Source organism: Herpailurus yagouaroundi, unplaced genomic scaffold, assembly GCF_014898765.1.
Source record: "Herpailurus yagouaroundi ecotype Mexico unplaced genomic scaffold, PumYag 207, whole genome shotgun sequence".
NCBI classification, from domain to species: Eukaryota; Metazoa; Chordata; class Mammalia; order Carnivora; family Felidae; genus Herpailurus; species Herpailurus yagouaroundi.
The window spans coordinates 4,571,295-4,592,088 of NW_024412438.1; the positions used below are offsets into that span (position 1 = coordinate 4,571,295).

The 20,794-nt window shown below is 66.0% G+C and overlaps 1 protein-coding gene and 1 long non-coding RNA gene across 5 annotated transcripts; one reads left to right on the top strand and one right to left on the bottom strand.

Annotated features, from left to right (window-relative positions):
- Window positions 1-575: 575 nt before the first annotated feature.
- ZBTB7B (zinc finger and BTB domain containing 7B) lies at window positions 576-14,410 on the bottom strand. Of its 4 annotated transcripts, none has more exons than XM_040452751.1 (3): window positions 14,200-14,410; window positions 1,688-2,856; window positions 576-1,357 (listed from the first exon to the last, which is right to left on the bottom strand). In XM_040452751.1, the coding sequence occupies exons 2-3, from the start codon at window positions 2,848-2,850 to the stop codon at window positions 892-894; spliced, it is 1,629 nt and encodes a 542-aa protein (XP_040308685.1). In that variant the 5' UTR covers window positions 2,851-2,856; window positions 14,200-14,410; the 3' UTR covers window positions 576-891. The 4 variants fall into 4 exon arrangements, with proteins under 4 accessions (XP_040308685.1, XP_040308689.1, XP_040308688.1 ...); XM_040452755.1 differs by lacking the exon at window positions 14,200-14,410 and adding an exon at window positions 8,215-8,316; XM_040452754.1 differs by lacking the exon at window positions 14,200-14,410 and adding an exon at window positions 6,001-6,332.
- A 1,098-nt stretch (window positions 14,411-15,508) lies between these two features.
- LOC121015653 (uncharacterized) lies at window positions 15,509-20,345 on the top strand. Its single transcript, XR_005783916.1, has 2 exons — window positions 15,509-16,213; window positions 20,027-20,345. It is a non-coding gene; the product is annotated as an uncharacterized LOC121015653 (long non-coding RNA).
- Window positions 20,346-20,794: the final 449 nt, after the last annotated feature.

The window sequence follows — 20,794 nt, forward strand, 5'->3', positions numbered from 1 at the left end:
AGGGGCGGCCCGGCGGCGGCTCCGGCTCGCACCTGGGCGGGAGGAGGAGAGGAGGGCAGGAGCCACCCGGCCCGCCCTGCCCTCTGGCCCCGGGGAGGGAGCGGCGGGAACAAGACATTCCCTGCCCGGGGACGCGGGAGGGGAGGGCAGGGCCGGGGCGGAGAGCCGAGCGGAGCGGGCCCCTCCCGCTGCCCCCAGGGGCGGGCGAGCCACTCAGGCCACCCCGCCCCCTTCTCCTCCAGGACCCCGTGACTCAGCGCTCGGAGCCTGGCGGGGGGCGAGGGGGGGGGGGGGCGCGAGGATGGCTCCTTCCTGCGGGGCCCAGTCCCCCAGGCTTTCCAGCTTCTACCTCGCTTTCCCCCACCTACCCTTCCTTCGCCGCCCCCCTTTGCATAATTCACTGCCAGGAAAAGGGAACAGAAACCAGGAAGGAGGGGTCTCGGAAGGGAAGGGAGGGGCGGTCCTTCACCCCCTGACGCAGCCAAAACCCCTAGGGGCATGGGGGCGGGGCAAGACTTTGGTCCCAAGCCCCCCACCCCCTGGAAACCCGCATAGCCGAAGAGGGACCCCACAAATCAGAAATACATTATTGCTTCTACTCCCCAGGAGCAGCTGGGGACAGGGACCCCACCTTTACAATAGAGCTGTAAATATAGACATACTATCCTGCGTCACTCCTTGGGAGATCACCCCAGTCTGGGGAGCCTCTACCCCAAAACCTTCTCAGCTTGGAACTGGAATGAGGGTTCTGGGGGGCGCGGGGGAAGGGGCAGATCTCTGAAGCCGGGGAGGCCCAGAGCCCTGACCCCGGCTCTGTCCGTCCCGCCCACTCCCACTGCTTGGCAGCGGCGGCCGGCCTCGCGCTGCGCCAGCCCGGCCGCTCGGCCCTCTCTAAGAGGACTCCATGGCACCTTCGGCCTGCGGCGTACTGGGTGCCCCCTCCTCCTCCTCGTCATCAGGGGGCCCCAGGGCGGCGACCGGAGGGCCGGTAGGGGCTGACTGCTCCCAGAATCGGGCCAGAGAGAGGCGGAAGGTGTCCAAGTGGCCGTTGGAGAGGTCGAGGCCCGCGGGAGACGGGGCGGCGGCGGAGGGCGGTGGGTAGTGGGGTGGCGCGTCGTCCTTGCGGCGCCGCCGGGTGCGCACCTCCAGGCAGTTCTGGCCCTTGAGGTGGCGCTGCAGGTGGTCCTCCTTGGCGAAGGCCTTGTGGCACAGGTGGCACTCGTAGGGCCGGTCCCCCGTGTGCAGGTGCATGTGGTTCTTGAGGTCGTAGCTGTGCAGGAAGCGGGCTGGGCAGTGCGGGCACGAGTAAGGCCGCTCTCCGGTGTGCTTCCGCATGTGAATCTTCAGCTTGTCGTTCCTGGCCGGGCGGGGCGCAAGGGAGCGGGTTCAGGACGGGACCCTGGCTGCTGGGGTCCCGGCCCCCCGGTCCCTCTGCCGCGGGCTGCCTCCTACCGCCCGGGACGCCCTTGCTGACTGCTCCCAGCTTAGGCCGGCGCGGCCTCCCTGCCTCCGACACCGAGCCTCTCCTGCCCCAGACCCACGTGCCTTGACCTTCCTTCTCCCGGCCTCCCAGTTTTGTGCGGGTCGCTCCGGTCCCAGCCACACCTCCAGCCCTTTCCAGGACCACCTGCTCCCCACCCGGGGTCTCCTAACTCCCCTCTCCGCACCCCTCCCCACGGGTGCTCACCGGGTGAAGCGGACGCCGCAGACCTCGCAGGCGAAGGGCTTCTCGCCCGTGTGGGTCCTCATGTGGCGGGGCAGCTTGCCCGCCCCGTGGATGATCTTGTGGCAGACGGGGCACTCCTGGGGCATCTGGGAGCGGCGTTTGCGCACCAGCTTGTCCTGGCCGTCCAGGCCCGGCGCGAGGGCGTCCTGGTGCAGCGAACTCAGGTAGGCCATCAGGTCAGGATCGATGGCGTCCTCGTCTGAGCCCAGCTCCTCTGGGGACAGCGGGGGCCCACCCCCCTGCGCCAGCCCGTAGGCGGTGGAGTACACGGGCTCCTCCTCTTCTTCCTCACCCTCATAGGCCTCGTAGGTCAGGGGCCCCTCGGGGGGTGAAGCAGTCCCGGCTGGAGGGCTGTAGCTGTCCCCCGGCCCGCTGCCCGCACTGCCCCCCACCCTGGCCCCCTCCTCCTCCTCGTAGGTCACGGGTTGGCTGGGCACCGCGGGCACCTCGGGCACTAAGTGGTTCGCCCGGGCCCCCTTGGTCTGCAGGAACGCTTTCCGGGGCTTGCGGCTGCGGCGGGCCACGGGCCGAGGGGGTGGCGGGGGCGGGGGCGGGCGGGGCGCCTGCGGGGGGCTGTCTTCGCCCTCGGGAACTCCCGCGGCCGTGGCCGTGGCCGTGGCCGTGGCGAAGGCCTCCAGGTACTGGCGGGCCCGCTCACAGTCGTCCTCGTCGGGGCTGGGGGCTTCCAGGCCGCTGCCCTGCAGAATCTCCATGCAGGCAGCGATGACACACGGGATCTCCAGCAGCCGGGCGGCCTGGAGCACGGCGGGCATGTTGGCGCTGCTGGTCGTCAGCGTGGCCGTGTAGGCGAACTCGAGCAGGGCGCCCAGGGCCTCCGGCCCCACGAAGTCCAGCTCGCACACGCCGGCGCCCGCCCCCCCGGCGGCCGGCCCGCCGCCCCCGGCCCCCGAGACGGCGCCGCCACCGCCCTCGGTGAACAGCTTCTTGAAATAGTGGCTGCAGGCGGCCAGCACGGCCCGGTGGGTGCGGTATTCGAGGCCCTGCGTCCGGATGGTGAGGTCGCAGAGGTGGCCCAGCTGGCGCTGTTCGTTGAGGCAGCTCAGGAGCTCGCTGCTGTGGTCTGGGAATGGGATCCCGATGAGGTCGTCCTCGGGGCTCCCCATCTTTTTCTGTAGGGTTGAGGAGAGGGAGAGGGTGAGAGCACTCCGCCCTGCGAGGGGGTCCGAGGAGGGAGCCGCGGAGGGAGCCGCGGGGTCGGCCGACGCTCGGCGCCGGATACTCTAAGTGTTCCTACCCATTCGGTCTTGCGCGAGCCCCGAGTCCCGACTAGCACCTTGTCTCCTCAGACAGGGAACCCGACGCGCAGGCAGGTGAAGCGACTTTCCAAGGTACGTGCCGAACGGCGTTCAAAGCCAGGCCGTGGGCCCAAGTCCTGTTCCCAACTGCTGTGCACAGTCCTGCCTGCCTCTGGGTGCGCAGGAGCCCGGACTTGCCCACGGAACCTTCTCTAGAGGCCCGTCCGCTTCACCCGCCCCCCCTCCCCATGCCTTTGGAGGAAGCACTGGGCTGGGGGACAGGACACGTGGGGAGGCTCCATAAAGTGGCCAAAGGATTCGGGGCTCAATCATCTGGGGAGTGGGGTGACAGTCTGTGACGGAGCCTCCCCACAGCCAGAGAGGCCAAGGACGGAGCCGAGACTCACGCTGGACCCAGGCGCGCTCCCGCCCGGCCATGACGTTAAATCAAGTCGCCCCCACGAAGGGCCTGGCGCGCTCACCAGGAGGCCTCCTGCACCTTCACCTTCCTCCTCCCCTCCCCCACCCACTAAAAGTTCATCTCCCCTTTTAGATTCCACCCCCCACCCCAGGCCAAAAGGGAAATACAGCTCCCAGCACCCCCCCCCCACATCCTCCCCTCCCCCAGGGGGCCAGGGAGCAGCCACCCTGTGCTGGGGTGTCGCTGGCTGGCTCGGGTGCTTCCTGCCCCGCACAGATAAGCATCGTCCCCGCCCCCTCCCCCACTGCCAATAGGCCAGGTTCCAGTCCCACCCCTCCCCACCTCGCTCCCGCCAGGCCACCACCTCTCCCTCCCTACCGGGTGGTGGTGCCCCCGCTGGCCGGTCAGGAGAGCCCCCCTCTCCAGAAGGCCGTCCCCACCGCCCCCCCCTGCCCCCACGCTGCCCTCTCTGAGGCACAGAGACACGGCGGCCCCCCCAAGGGGGTGGAGGGCAGGGGGGTGGTAGAGTGGGTCTGGCCTGGAAGTGGGGTGTCTGCTGCCATCTTGCTCAGTGACTTTGGACAAGTCCCTTCTCTCTGTGCGTCAGTTTCCTCAGCTGTACAAGGAGTGGGTAGAAGGCCCAAGGACTCAGCCCTTTAGCCCTGACCTTTGGTGGGTCTGGAGCCACTGGAGACAGAGTCCGGGCCTGGAAAGAGCTGTGCTCCGGACGCAGCCAGGCTTGACTCTGTGGCTGACTAGCTCGGTGGCTTTCAACACAACATCTATAGTCTCTGGGCCTCCTTCCTGGTCGACAATACAGGATAATTCCTCCGGATTCCTAGGGCTGTGGTGGCGGCTGAGTGAGACCGTGTGCTGGCCTAGGGGCTGACACACACATTCTGGCCTTGGGAGGGAGAAGCAAGGCCTCACCCAGGGGCAGATTCCACTCTACAGATGGCCTCTGCTGGGAAACAGCTTGGGGACAGCTGGGTCTCTCTCCCTCAAGTCACCCCAAGGAGTCAGGTTACTACTAGCTACATGACCTTGGGTAAGTCACTTCCTTCCCCCACCCCAGGAGGCCCGTTTCCTCGTCCATAATATTAAAGTCCCCAGGGTGGGTCCCACCGACACTGGTCAGTGTCGTCTTCGCCACTGCCAACGGCCGCTCAGCCCTGGCCACTGGGGCGAAAAGTTTTTTTCAGGGAGTTGGGGGAGTCAGGGGCCACAGATTTCCTCTTTAGAGCACAAGACCCGCATTGTCTCTGCCCGCCTCCGGGCCGGTCACCTGCATAGAAGCCTTAAGTGAGCCTCACCCATGTGTCTCTCTCTCGTAAGTTGCAAGTTGTGCCCAGATGCCCTCAGCGAGGCCCTTGCTCCCACCCTGGGTCCCCACATCCCTTCTCTCCCTGGGGGCAGCCCCAGGCCCCTTTGGTTCTCCTGTCTGCACTTTACAAACTGAACGAGGGGCAAACAGCCCCAGAACTTAGGAACAGACAAAAACCGGGTGGGCGCCCTCCTGAGCCCAAGCGGATCCTGTCCCTCCTGAGGGGGACGGGTGGGGCTATCCTCGCTGTCCATTGGCCTGGAGCTGGGCACCCGCAGGCACGTGGCTCACCCCATCCCTCTCCCTCCTTCCCTCCCCACCCCACCCATTCCTGCCGCTTGCTAAGCCCGCCTCCTTTCTCCCACCCCAGGGCCGGTCTCCGAGGCAACCTGGTGTGGCAGGGCACTGATTGGCCGACCCTGCTGTCAGGTCACAGGCTCAGGCTGGTTCACCACGCAACTCACACAGGACTTGGGCAAGGGTGGGTGTTTAACCCCTTAGGCCCAACTCCAATGCCCTTGGCCACGCGGTGGCAACGCGGGAGGGGAGAGGCAGAGGACACACGTGGGAAGGGGAGGTGTCGGTAAGGTTCTCCAGCTCTGGGAGACTCCCCCGGCCCTCACCCAGGGCTCTGGCACCAATGCCAACTTAGGTGTCGCCTGGAGCTACCCTGGTGCCAACCAGGCCACGGGGGCACTCCTAGCCCCGTCATCGGGGGGCGGGGGTGGGGCACCGGTGCCAGGATGCCCACCCCACCTCGGGCACCCTTCCCACATCTGCATCCCAAAGGGCCCGGCCCCCTGACGCCCCGTGAGGGCGGCCCATCCCCACCCAGCCCGGCATGCCCCCTCTTGCTGAGGCCTTGTGGGCATGGGTGTGTGTGGAGGTTGGGGGGGGCGGCTGTGCCAGGGAACCAGGCGAGGTCTGTTTGGTCTGTTTGCCTGGTAGGGGGAAGAACGGGGGGGGCCCCGCCCCATCACTCCCCCTTTCCCGCCACCCCCCCAGGCTCCCCTCACTGTCAGGCCTGCTAGACCGGCCAAGCAGGTGGGCAGCTCTCTTGAAACTGGGCCCTGAGTCAAGCCTGCCCCATCTTTGGTGGGGGGGAAGACTTTGGGGTGAGAAAGGTAGAAGGGGGCAAAGGTAGGAGCCCCATCAGGTACCTCTCCGCACCCAGGGGCACCCGCCAGCGTGTGTCCGCCAGCAAGAGTCAAAAGATAGAGAGCAGTGGCCCTGCTTGGAAGGGAGGAGGCTGTAACTCCTTCCGGGTGCTGACCTCAGACGGCGTCCAGTGCGGTGCTGGGGGCGCCAGGGCCACCCCTGCCGGCTGGGGCCAGGCGAGGAGAGGGGATACGGCCCCATCGGCCGGCCGATGAGTAAAGCTGGCCCCCCTTCCCCACAGCCTGCGGATTAGGGGAGTGAGGCTTAGTGTGGGGGGCAGCAGGCGGAACCGGGATTAGCGGCAGAGAAAATAGATATGGGGCCGAGACGCGGGCGCACAGAACCCCCCCCGCCCCCCCCCCCACCACCACCAAAGGCTTCTCCAGGTGCAGCAGCTTGGGGTGAGGGAGGCTGAGACCTGGCCGGGACATCCTCCGGCCGGAGTGATGGAGGCCTGAGGCGCTTCTCAGTGCCCCCCCTCCTGTCTTGGCTGGCCGCCCCTCCCTCTTACTTCTCTCTCTTTTCTGCGCCCCCCCCCGCCCCCACCCCAACTCCAGCCTCAGGTTCTCTTCCTGTTTTTTTGGAGCTAAGTTTTGCACGCAGACAGGGCTTTGGCCTGTGGCTGGACCAGGGGGGTGGGGAAGTAGGACAACGGGGCCAAAGTCCTCAGGGACCCAGGAGTCCCGGCTCCCCAGCCTCTCCTATACTTCCTGGGGCTGCTGGAACCCAGGGGCTGTGGCCATCTGGACTGCCCAGCTGGGAAGGCAGGGTAAGGGGCCGGGGAGTCCCCTGAGGGGCCGGTAAGGGCTCGGAAGGCAAGGCCCCCTGCCCCGGGGGTGCCCTGGGCGTGTACGGAGTCCCACCCCAGCCCCTCCAAGCGAGTGCGTGCCCTGCCCATCCCCCACACGCCGCTTCCCCCCTCCTAACCTCACCACCCCCAGCACTCACACTTCCTGGGGGCCAGGCGGGGAAGGGAGACCGCAAGCCACGAAGGGGGAAGGAGGCCAGGGGAGCTGGCTGCTTCCCGGTGCTGTGGGGGTTAAGCCTCTCCTCCCTCAAAATGCCCAATTCCCGGTGCTGTGACTCCTGGAAGGAAGGAAGCCTCCGTGCTCCCCTCCACCTTCCCTTCCCTGACATCAGGACACAGCCCTCGCCTGCCCCGCAGGGCACAGACCAACCTGGGGGGTGTGAGGGGCGCAAGATGGCAGAGATGTGGCCTTTCTCCTTTACCTCTGGGGACCCCGGCTCATCAGCCACCCCGCGCTCCTGGACCCCCTCTCCTTGGCCTCTTCTTCCTGTCCCCTTGCTCACTGGCCTGCCTGTCCCCTGACCAAGACGACACGCATCCTTGCCGGCCCCCTGCCTCCACTCTAGGCATCCGTGTCCCTCAGGCCCCAGGAGCCACCCCAGCCTCTCCTGTCTCTGCTGCTTTGTCCCTCAGGTGTGGGCCCAGCCTGTCCCGCTGCCTCCATTCCCCTCTGCTCCGGGCAGCACCCCTTCCCCTCTCCCCAGGCTGGTGGGCAGAGAGGGGCGGCAGCATTCCATCAAGCAGCCAGGCCTGCCTTCCAAGGCCTGGTCTTGCCATGGGATGGCCACATCCAGGGCACCCAGGCCCCGCTTCTGGAAGAAGCACAGGATCGAAATTTGGGGGCCAGCTGGAGAGGATGGGTGGTGGGGTGGGGGGTGCGGAGAGAGCGGATGTGGGGTGGGGTGGAGGGGGGGACAACCCAGGCCTCTCTGCCCGTCAGAGTTTCCAGCCCTGGAGCTGCTGGGCTTTCCCCGGAGTGCCCACCCTGGGCCAGGCAACCTCGTACCTGGACAGACCCTGGCCATCAGGGTTCCCAGCAGGAGCTGCCCGGGCAGCACCGGCTCCCCTTAGGGCCCGAGGAGACGGCACAAGGTGCCAGGGTCTGCCCTGTGCCCACCCCCTCCCCCCAGCCTAGCGTCTCAGGCTGGGTAACCGAGCCGGCTGGTAACCCCACACCCGCCAAGCCGCGGGCAGAAACCTGAGCCCCCCAGCCCCAGAGGACACCCCAGCCCGATCCCCGGAGCCCGGCTCTCTGCCAGCCTGTCCAACCTCCTGTCCTGGCCCAGCGGTCCCTCGGCTCCCGTAGGCCCCTTCTGCTCCCCTGTCCTCCTGGGTCCCCTAAACGCTGAAGCTTTCCCCCACACCAGCTCTTCAGACCCTCAGCTCCCCACACCTTCCCAGGGAAGTTTGGACACCCTCTTCCTAGCCTGTTTTTCAGTCCCTCTCTGACCCTTGGCCAATTCTAGGCCTCCAAGCCTCCCCTGGGGCCTGATCTCCCAAGCCAGAGAAGGGCCTACTCACCTGAACGCTGAGGGGCCTCTCCGGCAACTCCTCTTGGCCCCTGGGGGGAGCAGGTTGGGAGGGGTGGGGGAGGGCCGGGCTGGGGGGGGGGGGGAGGTGGGGTGGCTGTTCCCCGCTCCAGCTCCCTCCTTCAAAGGGGCCGCCCACGACCTGGCCCAGCCCCTCCCCCCTACAGCCTTAACCCTCTGGGTGCTGCCCCCCCTCCCCCCCAGCTTGGAGGGAGGGGTTACCGGAGGGCTGGCAGCGTGGGAGAGGGCCTAAAGTCTCTGCCTGTGGTGCCCGAAGCCCCAGCTGTACCCACCCCCGCTCGTCCTCGCTCAGTCCAGAAAGGGGAAAAAGGTGAGCGTAGGCAAGGTAGGAGCCGGGACAGTCCAGGAGGACAGAGGTGAGGAGGAGCCACGGGAGAGGCTGCTGGAGGTGGGACCAGGAGAAGGAAGAAGGGAGGGGAGGGGACAGGAGGCGGCAGTGGCCGGGAGAGGGAGGAGGGGAACCCTGGACAGTCAGTGCCAGGGCTGACAGGTGCCCAGGTCCCAGCCCCTCAGGGCACGCGGTCCCAGAGGGGACCACGGGGAGGCCCTCCGGACTCCAGTGGTCCCCTCGGACCCCTGGGAGCTGGCCGAATTCTCCCCCCCCCCCCACCCCACCCCTCCGCCTGCATGGGCCGGGGCCCTCAGGGGCTGGGCAAGGCGGCACCCCGCCCTCCCTGCGCCTCACCCCAAACCCACTCACATACCACAGCTCCTTGCCCGGGCGCCAGCCCCTGCCAACCAGGCCAGGGGGCAGCACTCATGCCAGCCCCCAATGGCCAGGGGGACCAGGGGGACGGGGCTGGCCTGAGGGGGCGGACAGTTGGGGGGAGCTGAGGGCACCGAAAGAGGAAGGAGCCAGGAGGGGGCATCTGCTGGGAAGCGCCTAGCCCCACCCCTTGCGCAAGCTGCCACCCTGGCCGGTTGGGTGGGACCCGCCTGGGCCTGAGGGGCAACTCAGGAGGGCTGTGAGCCCAGAGATGGGTGGGCCACAAAGTTCCCCTCCGACTCCTAGGGTCTCTTATTCCTGGAACAAGGGGTCCCCTAATGTTCCCTAGATGCGAGGCGATCCAGGCCCTCCCGGGGCGGGGAGGACCACAGAAATGCCCCCTAAAACACCCCTCCCCTTTCCCCCCAACAGCTGCTGGCTCAGTGCCGCTGGCCTGCTGCCCCTCACCGGCTCCCGGCCCGGCTGGCACCTACCCACCAGGATGCTGGCAGTCCTGCCCTCCTCTCCCTCCTACCCCCCTGCTCCCGGTGCCCCGTGCCAACTGTGGGCCTGGGGTGGGGGAGGGTCACCCCCGTGCCTTGGTGCCAGTCAGGCGGGTCCGGGCCCCTAGGTGCTACAGATAAGGCCCAAGACCCTGTTTTCGAGCCATCTCCTCAAGAGGCAGTGCACAAGTCAGGGCCTACACGAGAGCCCAGGAGACTCTGGACAGCCTAGTGAACGCTCATTGAAAGCTCCATTCCCCAAAGTGGGTGCCAGCCTCCCAGCATTCCCTCTGCTTGGACATTTGCTTGGGCACCAAAGTCCCCACAATTCCTGAGAGCCTTGGTGCCCGCAGCCTGCAAGAGAGTGGGGTGGGGCTGCTCTCTGCCCTTTGATCCCCATAAAGGCGGGGAACCAGCCTAGAGGGCAGGGGGCAGGGAAGGGGCCCCTCCATTTTACCCCTGCCAGGGGCAGCAGGGCAGGGTGGGGGCACCTCTTGGGTGGGGCCCTATGGTAAGAACGGTAGCCTGTCCCAGCAGAGGAGAGGGATGTTAATCATGGGTACGCGGTGTCATGTGGGCACAGGACGGTGAGAACGGGGCGGGGTGGGAGATGCAGAGGGTACCCACCTTCCAATTCATGCCTGTCCTGGCTTTTACTCTCATCTTGCAACGTTTCCAGACTTAACCAAAGTGAGAGCAAAGAGGACTACATCTCCCAGTATGCACCACAATCGCTCTGCATGTACCTTGGGAGTTGTAGTTCCCAAGAGAAGTCCTGCGTGCTCTTCCCCAGAGCCTTGCTGATGGGGACAGGAGGGCAGAGCAGAGGACTTGGTCAGAAGTCTCTAAGGGGACTGTGTTTGGAAGAGTAAAAGGCTAGGAGGTCCACGGTGGGGCGAGAGGACCCCTTCTCCCAGGCGAAGGGGAGGAAAGGAGGAAGGAAGGAGGAGAGGATGTCTGTTGAAAGGGGCATATGGGTGGGGAGGAGTTGGGGGGGGGGGGGTGGAAACAGGAAGGAAACTGAAGCCAGAGACATGAGGTCGAAAGCAAAGGCCTGGTGGAGCCTGACTGCGAAGCCTGGCAGGGACTGGGAAAGCATTTCTCCTGCCATTCTGGTGGCCTGGGGGCTCTAAGAGGAACTAGTGATGTCAACTGATAGCTGGCTGGTGTGCTTGTTGGGGTCACTGGCTCCATTCGCCTGCCACAAGCCCTCTTTTGCCTGGGGCGCTTTTCAGCCTCTGGGTCTGGCGCAGGTATTTGCTGGCTGGAGAAATCTGAAGGCTGACTTGGTTCTGGGATGATAGGAGGCGGAGGAAGAGGATGGGGGAGGTCAGGGCCAGGCCTGATGGGGAGTGTGCCGGGGGGAGGTCCATGTGGGGTTAGGTCCAGGTGTGAGGTCAAGGAATCACGCTGGCAAATGAGGACGCTACCTTCCAGGACCAAGGCCATGGCAGCTGGGAGGCCTGGGCGAAGAGAGGGCTGGGTCGCCAAGGCTACCAGCCTCCGCCCACCCCAACCAAGGGATGCAGTGGAGAGGGCAGCCCTCTTCGCTTTCCCTGTGGAATTTGCTAAAGGTAGCTTTCCCTCTGGGCCAGGCAGCCTTGAACGTTAAAGGTGGCAACTCAGGGGTCAGATGTCAGCTGGGTGTCTTTCCTTAGTAGGGGGTGGAGGTCAGAAGTGGGCAGAGGCTCTGTTTTGAGGCCACTTTCTCTGGGCTCCCCAAGGCTCTCAGATAGATGCTTACAGGCCCCAGCTAAGACTCTTGCCAAGACCTGAGTGGGGCTGGGGCGGGGGTGGGGGGGAGGTCTTCCTTGCCCCTCCAAAGCCCTTGATAGTGGACGACAGTCGCTCTAACCCCTTCCCCCCAGTCCCCCAGGCCCGCCTTGGCGCTTGGCCGCCTGGGTGTTGGCAGGACTAGGGGCGGGGGGGGGGGGGGGGCAGCGAGGCAACTTCAAACTGTCCGGGCAAAACGTCAAGTTTACTCACGAGTTTACTCAGCAGAAGGAGGGGGAAGAGGCTAGAGCGACACACCCCATGCCAGGGTCCTAGCCATCTCCTCTCCCCACCTTCCTCCCCCCCTCCACTCTTCTCTTCAGCCCTAGGCAGTAGGCATAGGCCCCAAGGCCTGGTGGCCAGAGAGCCTTAACTTTCAGAAGGTCAAGGAACCAAGCAGGCCGGAGGCAGGAAGCCCCGAAGCAGGTCCAGAGGCTCCGTCAGAGGGCAGTGCCCTGCCTGGAGCCCATTTACTACCCGGTCTTAGGGCCTTGGCCTTGACCAGCAGTGGGTCTCTCAGCCACCAAGAAGGGGGCAGTACCAGGCCAGGCTTCCTCCATCCGGGCAGTCCCCCGGGCAGTGACTTCTGACCCCAAATGGCCAGTCCTAGGCTGCGCCTCAGGCAGCATGGTGCCATCTGGGCGGCCATAAGATCAGGGGCTGGTCTGCTCCGTCTTGGCTTGGAATGGGGGGCCAGCACCCTATCTGACCTACTTCCCTTTCCTCCCCACCTGCTTTCATTCTCTGCTTCTCTCCCCCAGCCTTCACCGTCCCCACCCCAGAGGCGCTCCACCCCCCCCATGCCCGCTGGGCCCCCTCCCCCACCCTTCCCCAGGGTGCCAAGTGCAGGCACACAAAGGGCCTGATGGTGCATTGTTAGCCCAGCCCCCGCTGCCCGCCGCGCCCTCCCGGGGCGGGCACTAGGCCAAGGAGGAGCTGGGGGCCCTGGGTGCCAGGGGGCACCACGGGGAAGGAGGAAGAGGTCAACACCTGTCTCCCAGACACTGGGGTCCACAGTAGCCAGAGCTTCGTACTGATGAGAGTGCCCCATCAGAGCAGGCCTCGCTCCCTGACACCTGAACCTGGTGGGCACTGCTCTCCTCCTTCCCCAGAGCCCCCTTCGGGTGGCAGTGACCGCCTTCTGACCCCTGTGTGAAGGCTGGGGGGCGGGTGTGGGACTCCAGGGAGGGGACAGCGTCTGGGGGTGCCGGCGGGCTGCACCATGCCTGCGGCAACCGTGTAACAGAGGCGCGCTGGGGGAGCTGGGGTCCCGGGGGCCGGGGACAGGAGGCACCGGCGGAGATTTCTTCTGGTTTCATCAGCTGCTCCAGGGGGAGCCCCCTGCTCTCCTCCCCAGCCACCAGTGACAGGGAGCACTCCCTGCCACCCAAACTCAGTCACAGCCACGTCCCTGTCCAGCCCTGCACCACACTCCTCGCACCGGCTCTCCCCTCCCAGCCTGGTGCCCACTCCATGCCGGGTCTGCCAGGCAGGTACAGGGGTGACCAAACCAGTCGGTGTGTGCCGGGGAGCAGGAGGCAACCCCGTGATCCTCCAGGCCTCACCCCCCTACACACTGCACCCTCAGGGAGCAGAGAGTTCCCATCCTGGTTTAACCCCTCACAGCTCAGTCGGGCTCCCCCTGGCCCTGACCAACTGCCTCCTCCGCCAGGAATAAGTTGGGGGAAGGGGGACTCTCTGCGCTGACTCACTCCCATTCCCGGCCGCAGCTAGGGGTCTGCGAGGCGGGCGGGCGGGGGTCAATTCAAGAACGCCCTCCACCTGGCCCGGAAGCCAGGACAGCCTGCTGGTCTCCCCCTCTCCTCAGCACCCACTTCCGGTGTCCCAAACTAGGTCAGCGGCGCTCGTTTCCTGTGGGTCAGCTAGCACCCGCGCCTCTGCCCCTCCCCTGCTCCGGACCCGGGCTCCCTGCCCCCCCCCCCAGGGCGCCCCGAGGTCTCACCACGTCTCAGCCGCCCTTTGATACGTGGGGGTTGTGCGGGGCGGGGGGCAGGGGACCCGCCCTCTCTCCAAACACCAGCAGGGCCGGGGCGCCTGGGCAGGCACGTGTCCGGGCACAACCCGCTGCCCACGCCGCCCCCCCCCTCCCCCCCCCCCCCCCCGCTCTGGCCGGGACACGTCGCTCTCTTACTTGGGGTGGGGTGGGAGGAGAGAGCCAGAGCTGGGAATGGAAAGCGGCGCCCCCCACCCCTTTGAATGGCAGCCCTCTGTCAGCGGCGCTGCCAGTAGCTTCCACGACTACACAGTAGCGACCCCCACCCGGTGGAGGGGCAGGTGCGCGGGCGCCTCCCGGTCACCCACCCTCGCTGTCGGGTTCTAGGGGCCTGGGCCGGCTTGGGAAGGGTGGCGGCGGGAGCGGCGCCTGGAGGAAGGGACGGGGGCCCAGTCGGTGTCGCCGGGACGTTGCGGCCGAGCCCCGCCACGGGAGAGGGAGCGCGGCTCCGGAGGCGCAGGAAACCGAATAGTCCAGCCGGTAACTTTCCCCCCAGCCGCGGCTCCTCCTGCGCTACCCCCGCCCCCCGTGCAACTGGCCCGGGTCCAGCCCACCGCGCCAGGGGGCGCGGGGGGGGGGGGGGGCGCCGTGTCCTAGTTAGAGTCCGTCAGCCTTTCCATTCCCTCAGCCCGCGCGGCTCGGGGGTCTCCCCTCGAGTCACCGGGGACACTGGGGGAGCGCTCGGCGCCGCCTCACCCTCTCTCCATCCCGGAGCCGCCAGTCTGCCTGATCCCAGAAGTGCGGAGAAAGTTTCTGGGGACCCTCCGCCCACCTTTTCTCTCAGTTAAAATCAGTTCCAAAGCGTCGGGGTGCCGGGAAGGCGCAGGGAAGGGGAGTGGTGGGAGTCTGGTCTGCATGCGTGTGCGTGGGGGGGTCCCACTTCCAGGACAGACGAAGGACACTGCAGTAGTCTCGCGTCTGGGGGACCCCGAGCCGGCGACAAAAATGGGGTACACTCACCTCTCCGCCTTCGGGTCCGCGGGCCGGAACTGCTGAAGCACCGGGTGTGGAGAGAAGCGCGTCCCCCGCCGGGCCCGGGGGCTTGGGGCCCTGCGCCGGTCCTGGTCAGAAGGCCGCGGTCAGTCGCTCGCCGCTCTCTGCTGGGGGGCTCCTCCTCCGCAGTCCTCGGCCTCCTCCTGCCGCCCGCCCCCCCCTCGGCCGCCGAGAACCGTACATTCACCTGGCTCCCACCCGCCCCCCCCTCTGGGCCCGCCTCACCTGTCCTGCTGTCTCACCTGTCCTCCCGCTGGCTTTCCCCCCATCCCTCCCCTCCCTCCCCCCGCCCCCTGCCACCCCCCAAACTCCCCCCCCCAACCCTTAGCAACACCCTCTGTCACTTCCTGGTTTTTCACCCGCCCCCCCCCCGGGCCCCCTCCCTCCGCCCAATAAGGATATAAACTTCAACCCCTCGGTCCAGCCAGTCCCCGCAGGGCGCAGATGGGTCCCTCCACCTGCCGCGATCCCTCTCCCCCTCCCTCTCCCGCTTTCTCCTCTAGCCCCTATCTCTCCCAGTCCACCTTAACTCGAGCTCCGCCCCCGACCCCCATCCAGCCCTCCGCCGCTGCTCCGCCCCACCCCCTGCACTCCACCGCCCAGTCCGCCCATTGGCCTGGGCTCCCGCCCATCTCAAGTGGGTCCCGCCTTGCGTTCCGCCAGGGAGGGGGCGGAGTCGAGGGGGCCGGCCTGAAACCTGGAGGAGGGAAAGGGGGAGGGGGCAGTGTCCGCAGTGGCCCGGGAACCGAGCGCCCCCATCGAGGGCTCTCACAGTCCGTGAGGGGCTCTTGTGCGGTCACCTCCTCGGGAGGGAAGGGTAGGAGAGGTTAGAGACAGGCTAGGTGGGGGTGAGGCGGGGACTTCCAGGACCGAAGGAGGGGGTCCCGAGAGGGGCTATAATCAGGTCAGTGCCCCGGGAGGTAGGGGGAGGGGAGCCACCAGGCCACCAGCTTCAGCTCCTACGCCCCACCCCGCCTCCGAGGGAGCGGGGGAGTGGAGGCTGCGGGCACCCTGCCTCCCTCCCCACGCGTGACGGCGCCCCGCGGGGAGGGAGCGGCGCCCTGGGCAAGCGGCCTCTGCGCTCCAGCCGGTGCCCGCTGCGGCCTTGGCATTGTCAGAGGGGAGGGGCCGGGGCCGCGGCGGGGGAGGGGGGGGGCGGCGCGCTCTCGCTCCTGCACCCCGCCTCCATCCCGCCTGCTCCCTAAGTGGAGAAACTGAGTCTCTGCGAAGGAGGGACCCTCTCGACAGGGACTCGCTCGGAGACCCAGGTGGCGAGGGGAGCCTGGGTGTTTCAGGATGTGTATGTGGGTTCGGGGGGGGGGGGGGGCAGAATGCGTACTTCAGCGCCCCCACAACTGAGGAAGGTGGCCGGTGGGGACGCTTCCAGCTGGGCCTGCAGCGCTGCGTCCCCCAGAGAGCCCCTCCCACTAGTGTAAAACGGAACCCAGTCCGGCCACGGGAGCCGGGTTCCGCTTCCCGCGGCCGGCCGGGCCGAACCGGGTCGGACTCGCCGCCTCCGCCCCAACCCCCACGCAGGGGGCCTCCCTCCCTTTCCAGCAGGTGGCTCCGCGGGGCACCAGCTCAACCTGTTGGACCACAATGGGCGGCGCCAGGGGGGCCCTGGCCCTCACCCGGGCTGACCCGGGATCCCCGCGCAGGGGGAGGGGCGGAGTCCGGGTCCCGCCCTCCCTCCTCTCCGGCCGTGACTCAGCCTCGGGGCCGCTGCCCTGCGCCCCAGCCAGGGGCGGAAAGTGTGAGGCGCCCCTGAGGGCCCAGGCCAAACCAAACAGCCCCCCACCTCAGACATTATCTCACTGGAGAATTAGGGGGGCTATAGGAAGGAGGGGGTGGCAGCAGGCTTGGGGCGCTCCCGCTCGCTCGATCCGCTCCGGGTTTTCCTATCCGCCCCGTCCCCCTTGGGCCCCGAGGCGGGTCACTGCTCCGGGTTTTCTTCTCGGCCCCGCCGGACAGATTCTAGTCGGTGAGTGCCCCGGAGTCGGTGGGGTCCAGGCAGGGTTTTTCCCTCCCTTCTCCAGCCGTCCGGGTCGCACCCTACTGGGGAAGAGCCGCGCCTGGGGCTGGGGGCAGGACGGCAGGGCCAGGAGGACACGTGAAACGGAAGGGGGCTGCGTGTTCCCGGGGAAGAAGGGCAGGAAAGCGGTTCTGGGAGGGCAGAGCCTGGGCCTCCAGAGACAGTAGGAGGGCGGGCGCCCTGGCACCAGCCCTTAGGTACAAAGAGACGAAAGGCGCCCAGTGCCTCGGGCCCGCCCCGTCCCCCAACTCTGGGGGTCGCCTCCGGAGCCTTGCTGGACGCAGCCTGAATCTGTGGGCACCCGGAATGCCATTCTCCAGTCTCGACAGCCCCGGAACCTCCTGTTTGTTCCTCAGTGACCCTCCCCACCCCCCAACCACCACCACGTTTCTCTTCTGGTCCATACAGCTTCCTTCCTGGCTCAGAAGTCGGAGGGGGGGAACCCCGACTTGAAATTCCCGCCTCCCCTCTAACTCCTGGCCCTGACCGCGCCAAACCACTGAGTTGCGGCAGCCGAGAAACGCTGACTGCTGACTGGGGGCTGCCCCCCTCCCACGAAACTCCCGGCTGGGCCCCAGGGCCCCGCTGCCACCCCCGCCCCGCCGCCAGCGCCGGAGTGGCACCGGGAACCCGAGGGCAGGTGTGCGGCCTGCAGGGGACCTCCTGGAGAGACGGGGGCCGGGGCGGGGGCATCCCAGATCCCGCACGTACAGACTTAAATCTCAGGCGACCAGCTAGACCTTAGTTTAGAGGAGAAAGTGGCAGGAGTTAATCCCTCCTCAGGAGGACTGTGTACCTGGGGCTGGGGACAGCGATTCTGAGTGACAGCCAGGTGCCCGGACTGGCTGGGCCACGTGCGCTCAGGGGCAGCTGCGGGAGAGTTAGATGCTTGCCGCGCGTGGAGGGAGAGGGCTTCTGGGGGAAGAAAGGCACGGCTCTGTGTGGGCGGGGTCCTGAATGAGTGGGTCTGGGGGCCTGTTTTGGAAGGGGTGGGGGGCTGAGCTGGAAGCGGAGCGACAGCCTGCGCTGGGCGCCCACCTCTTCCCCCACCTCCCCCCCTTCCCCGGGCTGCCCCCGCTTCCCTCGAAAAACCCGCCGCCCAGGAAACCACTGGGGGCGCACAGACCGCAGCCCCCCCCCGCCCGCCGCCCCCCGGCGCCCCCACCGCGACCGCCCAACCCACCTGAAGGGGCCGTGGCTGCCAGGGTTGCCCCCTCCCGCCGACTCCCCCCACACCTGCGGGCGCACTATTTATAACTCGGCGCCTATTCCGGGCCTCTGGGCGGGAGCCCGCTGCGCCTCAGCGCTAATCGTCTCCGGGATCTCTGCGCCCCCCAGGGCCGGGGGGGGATAAATTTAGCCTCAGGAAGCTCGGGGAACATTTTCCAAAACTCCACGTCCCGGAGAAGGCGAAACAGAACCCCTTGCCCTCAGCCTCCCTCCGGCCAACCGGCAGGCGGCGCAGGTGTCTCGGCTGCTCGTACCCAGCTGGGATCGGGTGGTGGGTGGCGGCCGAGAAGCTGGCACGGGTGAAGGACGGAAGGTCCTGGGGGCGGCGGCCAGAGGGGCGGGAGGACGGCCGGAAGAACGGCCAAAGGCCGGAGTAAAAAGTCTCGGCTGGCAGTAACTGAGAAAGGGGTTGGGGACTTCTGCCTTTCGAAGGGGGAATAACTCCTGTGCAAACGAGATGCAAGTAGGGACGCCGGGGATCGGGAAGATCGTGGTGGCCTTGGGGGTCCACGCCCCGGCGTGGGGGCAGCGACTGCCACACCCCTCTTCCCGCGCGCTTCTGAGCGTTGCTGCGGGAACTCAGGACCCCACCAAGATCTTTACTAAAATAGCCAGATGAGTGCGGGCGGCTCCTCCGACCACTTCGCCAGGACCCCTCTCCTCCACCTGCCTCTCGCACACCATGGAGGGTCTTCTATCGACGTGATCGGCTAGGAATCCTGGGTAGAATCCTTCCAGTGCTGCAGCATCTGGGGGTCGCTTCCAGCTTTGCCGAGGCTTCTTCCCGGTTTTACCCCGCCCCTTCCCCTTCCCCTTGTGGCCACTAGAGGGCCCCTGGGCGCCCAGGGGCAAATGAGCTAGCTCTTCCCCAGCCCTCGTATCCTTGGCACTCAGCTCCCCTCTTCCGCCATCTTCCGCCCTCCAATGAGCCCCGAGCGGAGTCTGGACCCTCCAAACGTGAGCTTATCCCAGCTGGGAAGAGGACGTTGCAGGGAAGCGGCCGCATCTTTTTCCCTTGGAGAGCACTGGGGAGGTGTAGGCCGGAACCGGGTCCTGGCCTGTGTGGTCTAGGTGAAAAAGACGTATCTGGGACCCCCAAAGGAGCAGGCGGAGCAAGAGGAAGGCCGGCTGAGAGTGGAGGTGTGGGGGGGGAGGTGGAGCGGGTGCAGAATGGGAGCGGGAGTCTTCCCCACACCTTTGCACGCTTGGCCCCGCCCCCAGGCCCCCGGCCACCACCTGAAGTGCAATATCAGAAGAGGAAGTCTGGCTGGCCCAGAGGAGCCCCGAATATGAGACGAGAAAATCGGGGTTCGCCAGCTGACTACCGCACTGCAGTGTACTGTGGGTTTGGCCTTCAGTGGGTCACGTCACCTCTCTTGGCCTGTTTCTTTCAAGCTAACCTGGGCTAGTTGTCCTTGTCCAGCCTACTTTTCAAGCGGGCTTGTGTAAGTGTCCAACACTGTAGTGTGGCAAGGGCTCTCAGAACGACATACACGGTTTTTCTTATCCTCCCCGCTCCTCCCCCCATGCGTTCCACTCTCAGGGCTCCCTTGAGGGCTGCCACTCCTCTTGGGCCACCCGCAGTCTCTCCTCTTCTCCCTCCGTCAACTTCCTGGGCCCTGCCTTCCGACACCTACCGCTTCCCTGGTGGCCTTCGCCAGACATCCCCTCCGCTGTCGAGGGCGCTTGTGCTCAGAACTCTGACTCTAGGATCCAGCCCGAGGCCCTGTCCCTGCTCAGTGGCTCAGTGGGAGTGGGGTCTGAGAAAGGAAAGGGAGAGGGGCGCCTGGGAGGCTCAATCAGTTAAATGTCCCAGTTCGGCTCAGGTCATGACCTCAGGGTTCGTGAGTTGGACCCCGTGGAGGGAGGGGGGGGGCTCTGGGCTGACAGCTCAGAGTCTGGATTCTGCTTCTGATTCTTTGTCTCCCTCTCTGTCTGCCCCTCCCCTGCTCACACTCTATCTCTCTAAAAGTAAATAAACATGAAAAACAGTTTTTTCCCCTCCTAAATATAAAAGTCAAACATGCTGGGGACGCCAGCATGGCTCAGTGGATTAAGCGTCCGACTTCGGTTCAGGTCCTGATCTCACGAATCACGAGTTCGATATCCGCCTGGGGCTCTGTGCTGACAGCTCGGAGCCTGGAGCCTGCTTTGGATTCTGTATCTCCTTCTCCCTCTTTGCCCCTCCCCTGCTCATGCTCTCTCTCTCTCTCAAAAATAAGTAAACAAACAAACAAAAAAATTAGAAAAAGAAAGAAAGAAAGAAAGAAAGAAAGAAAGAAAGAAAGAAAGAAAGAAAGAGAGGCAGAAGGCCAGAGCTCGAGTCAGGGATGGGCCGACCAAGCAGGGGTGCAGGCTGTGAGGGGAGGCAGGAGCCCCACACTTGTGTGGAAAGGTGAATTCTGTGTCCTCCACCGCTAACCTCTCTCTGGTTGGATTCAAGCTCTTACCTCTTCCCACTGCTGTGTCCTGGGGTGAGGTGGGCTCTGAAGGGACCCGGTGAGAAGGCTGACCTACCTGCATTTAGTGCAGGCCCGAAGGTCGCCAAGCTACCCGGATAAAGACTACCTTGAGTGGGAGTACTATGGAGAACCACGCTGCCACAGGAAAGAGGGAGCAGGCTCCGTGTGTGCCCCTGCGGAGTCCCTGCCTCGTCGGAGGGGAAAAACCAGGGGGCAGCGCCGTGTGGAGACCATGTTAGCAACTCCGAGAATTCCTCCGGGCTCAGGGTGCCCGGCTGGCTCCGTCCGCAGAGTGCGTGATTCTCAGTCTCGGGGTTGTGAGTTCGAGCCCCATGTTGGGGCCAGATATTACTGAAAAATAGAAAAACTCTTAAAAAAAAAAAAAAAAAGGAATGTGTATGCGCGCAGGCCAGCCCTTCCCTCCACTGCTCTCGCTGTTAAGCCTGCCCTGAGCCACTGGCACGTCACGACCTGCCTCACACCCACCCCAGCTCGTAGCCCGCATCTTCTAATCACAGCTATGTTCCTATTGTTTTGTTTACATTTTATTTCCTATCTCTGCCCACTGGAACGGAAGCTCCATGAGTCCTGGGGCCTGTTTTGCTCACCGCGGTGGTGCCGGGAGCACGGGGATTGGCACACAGCGGGTGCTCCCTAACATTTGTTGCACGAACGAGGGAAGAGGAGGGCGAGGCGCGTGCAGCACTCTCTCCCGAATGCCCTCCCAGGGGCTGCTGAATCTGAGCCACCCCAGCGGGGAGAGTGGTCGTGGGGGGGGGGGGTCCCTTCTCACCAGAACTGCTTACTTTAGGTATGGGTCACCTTTACCAAGAGAGAC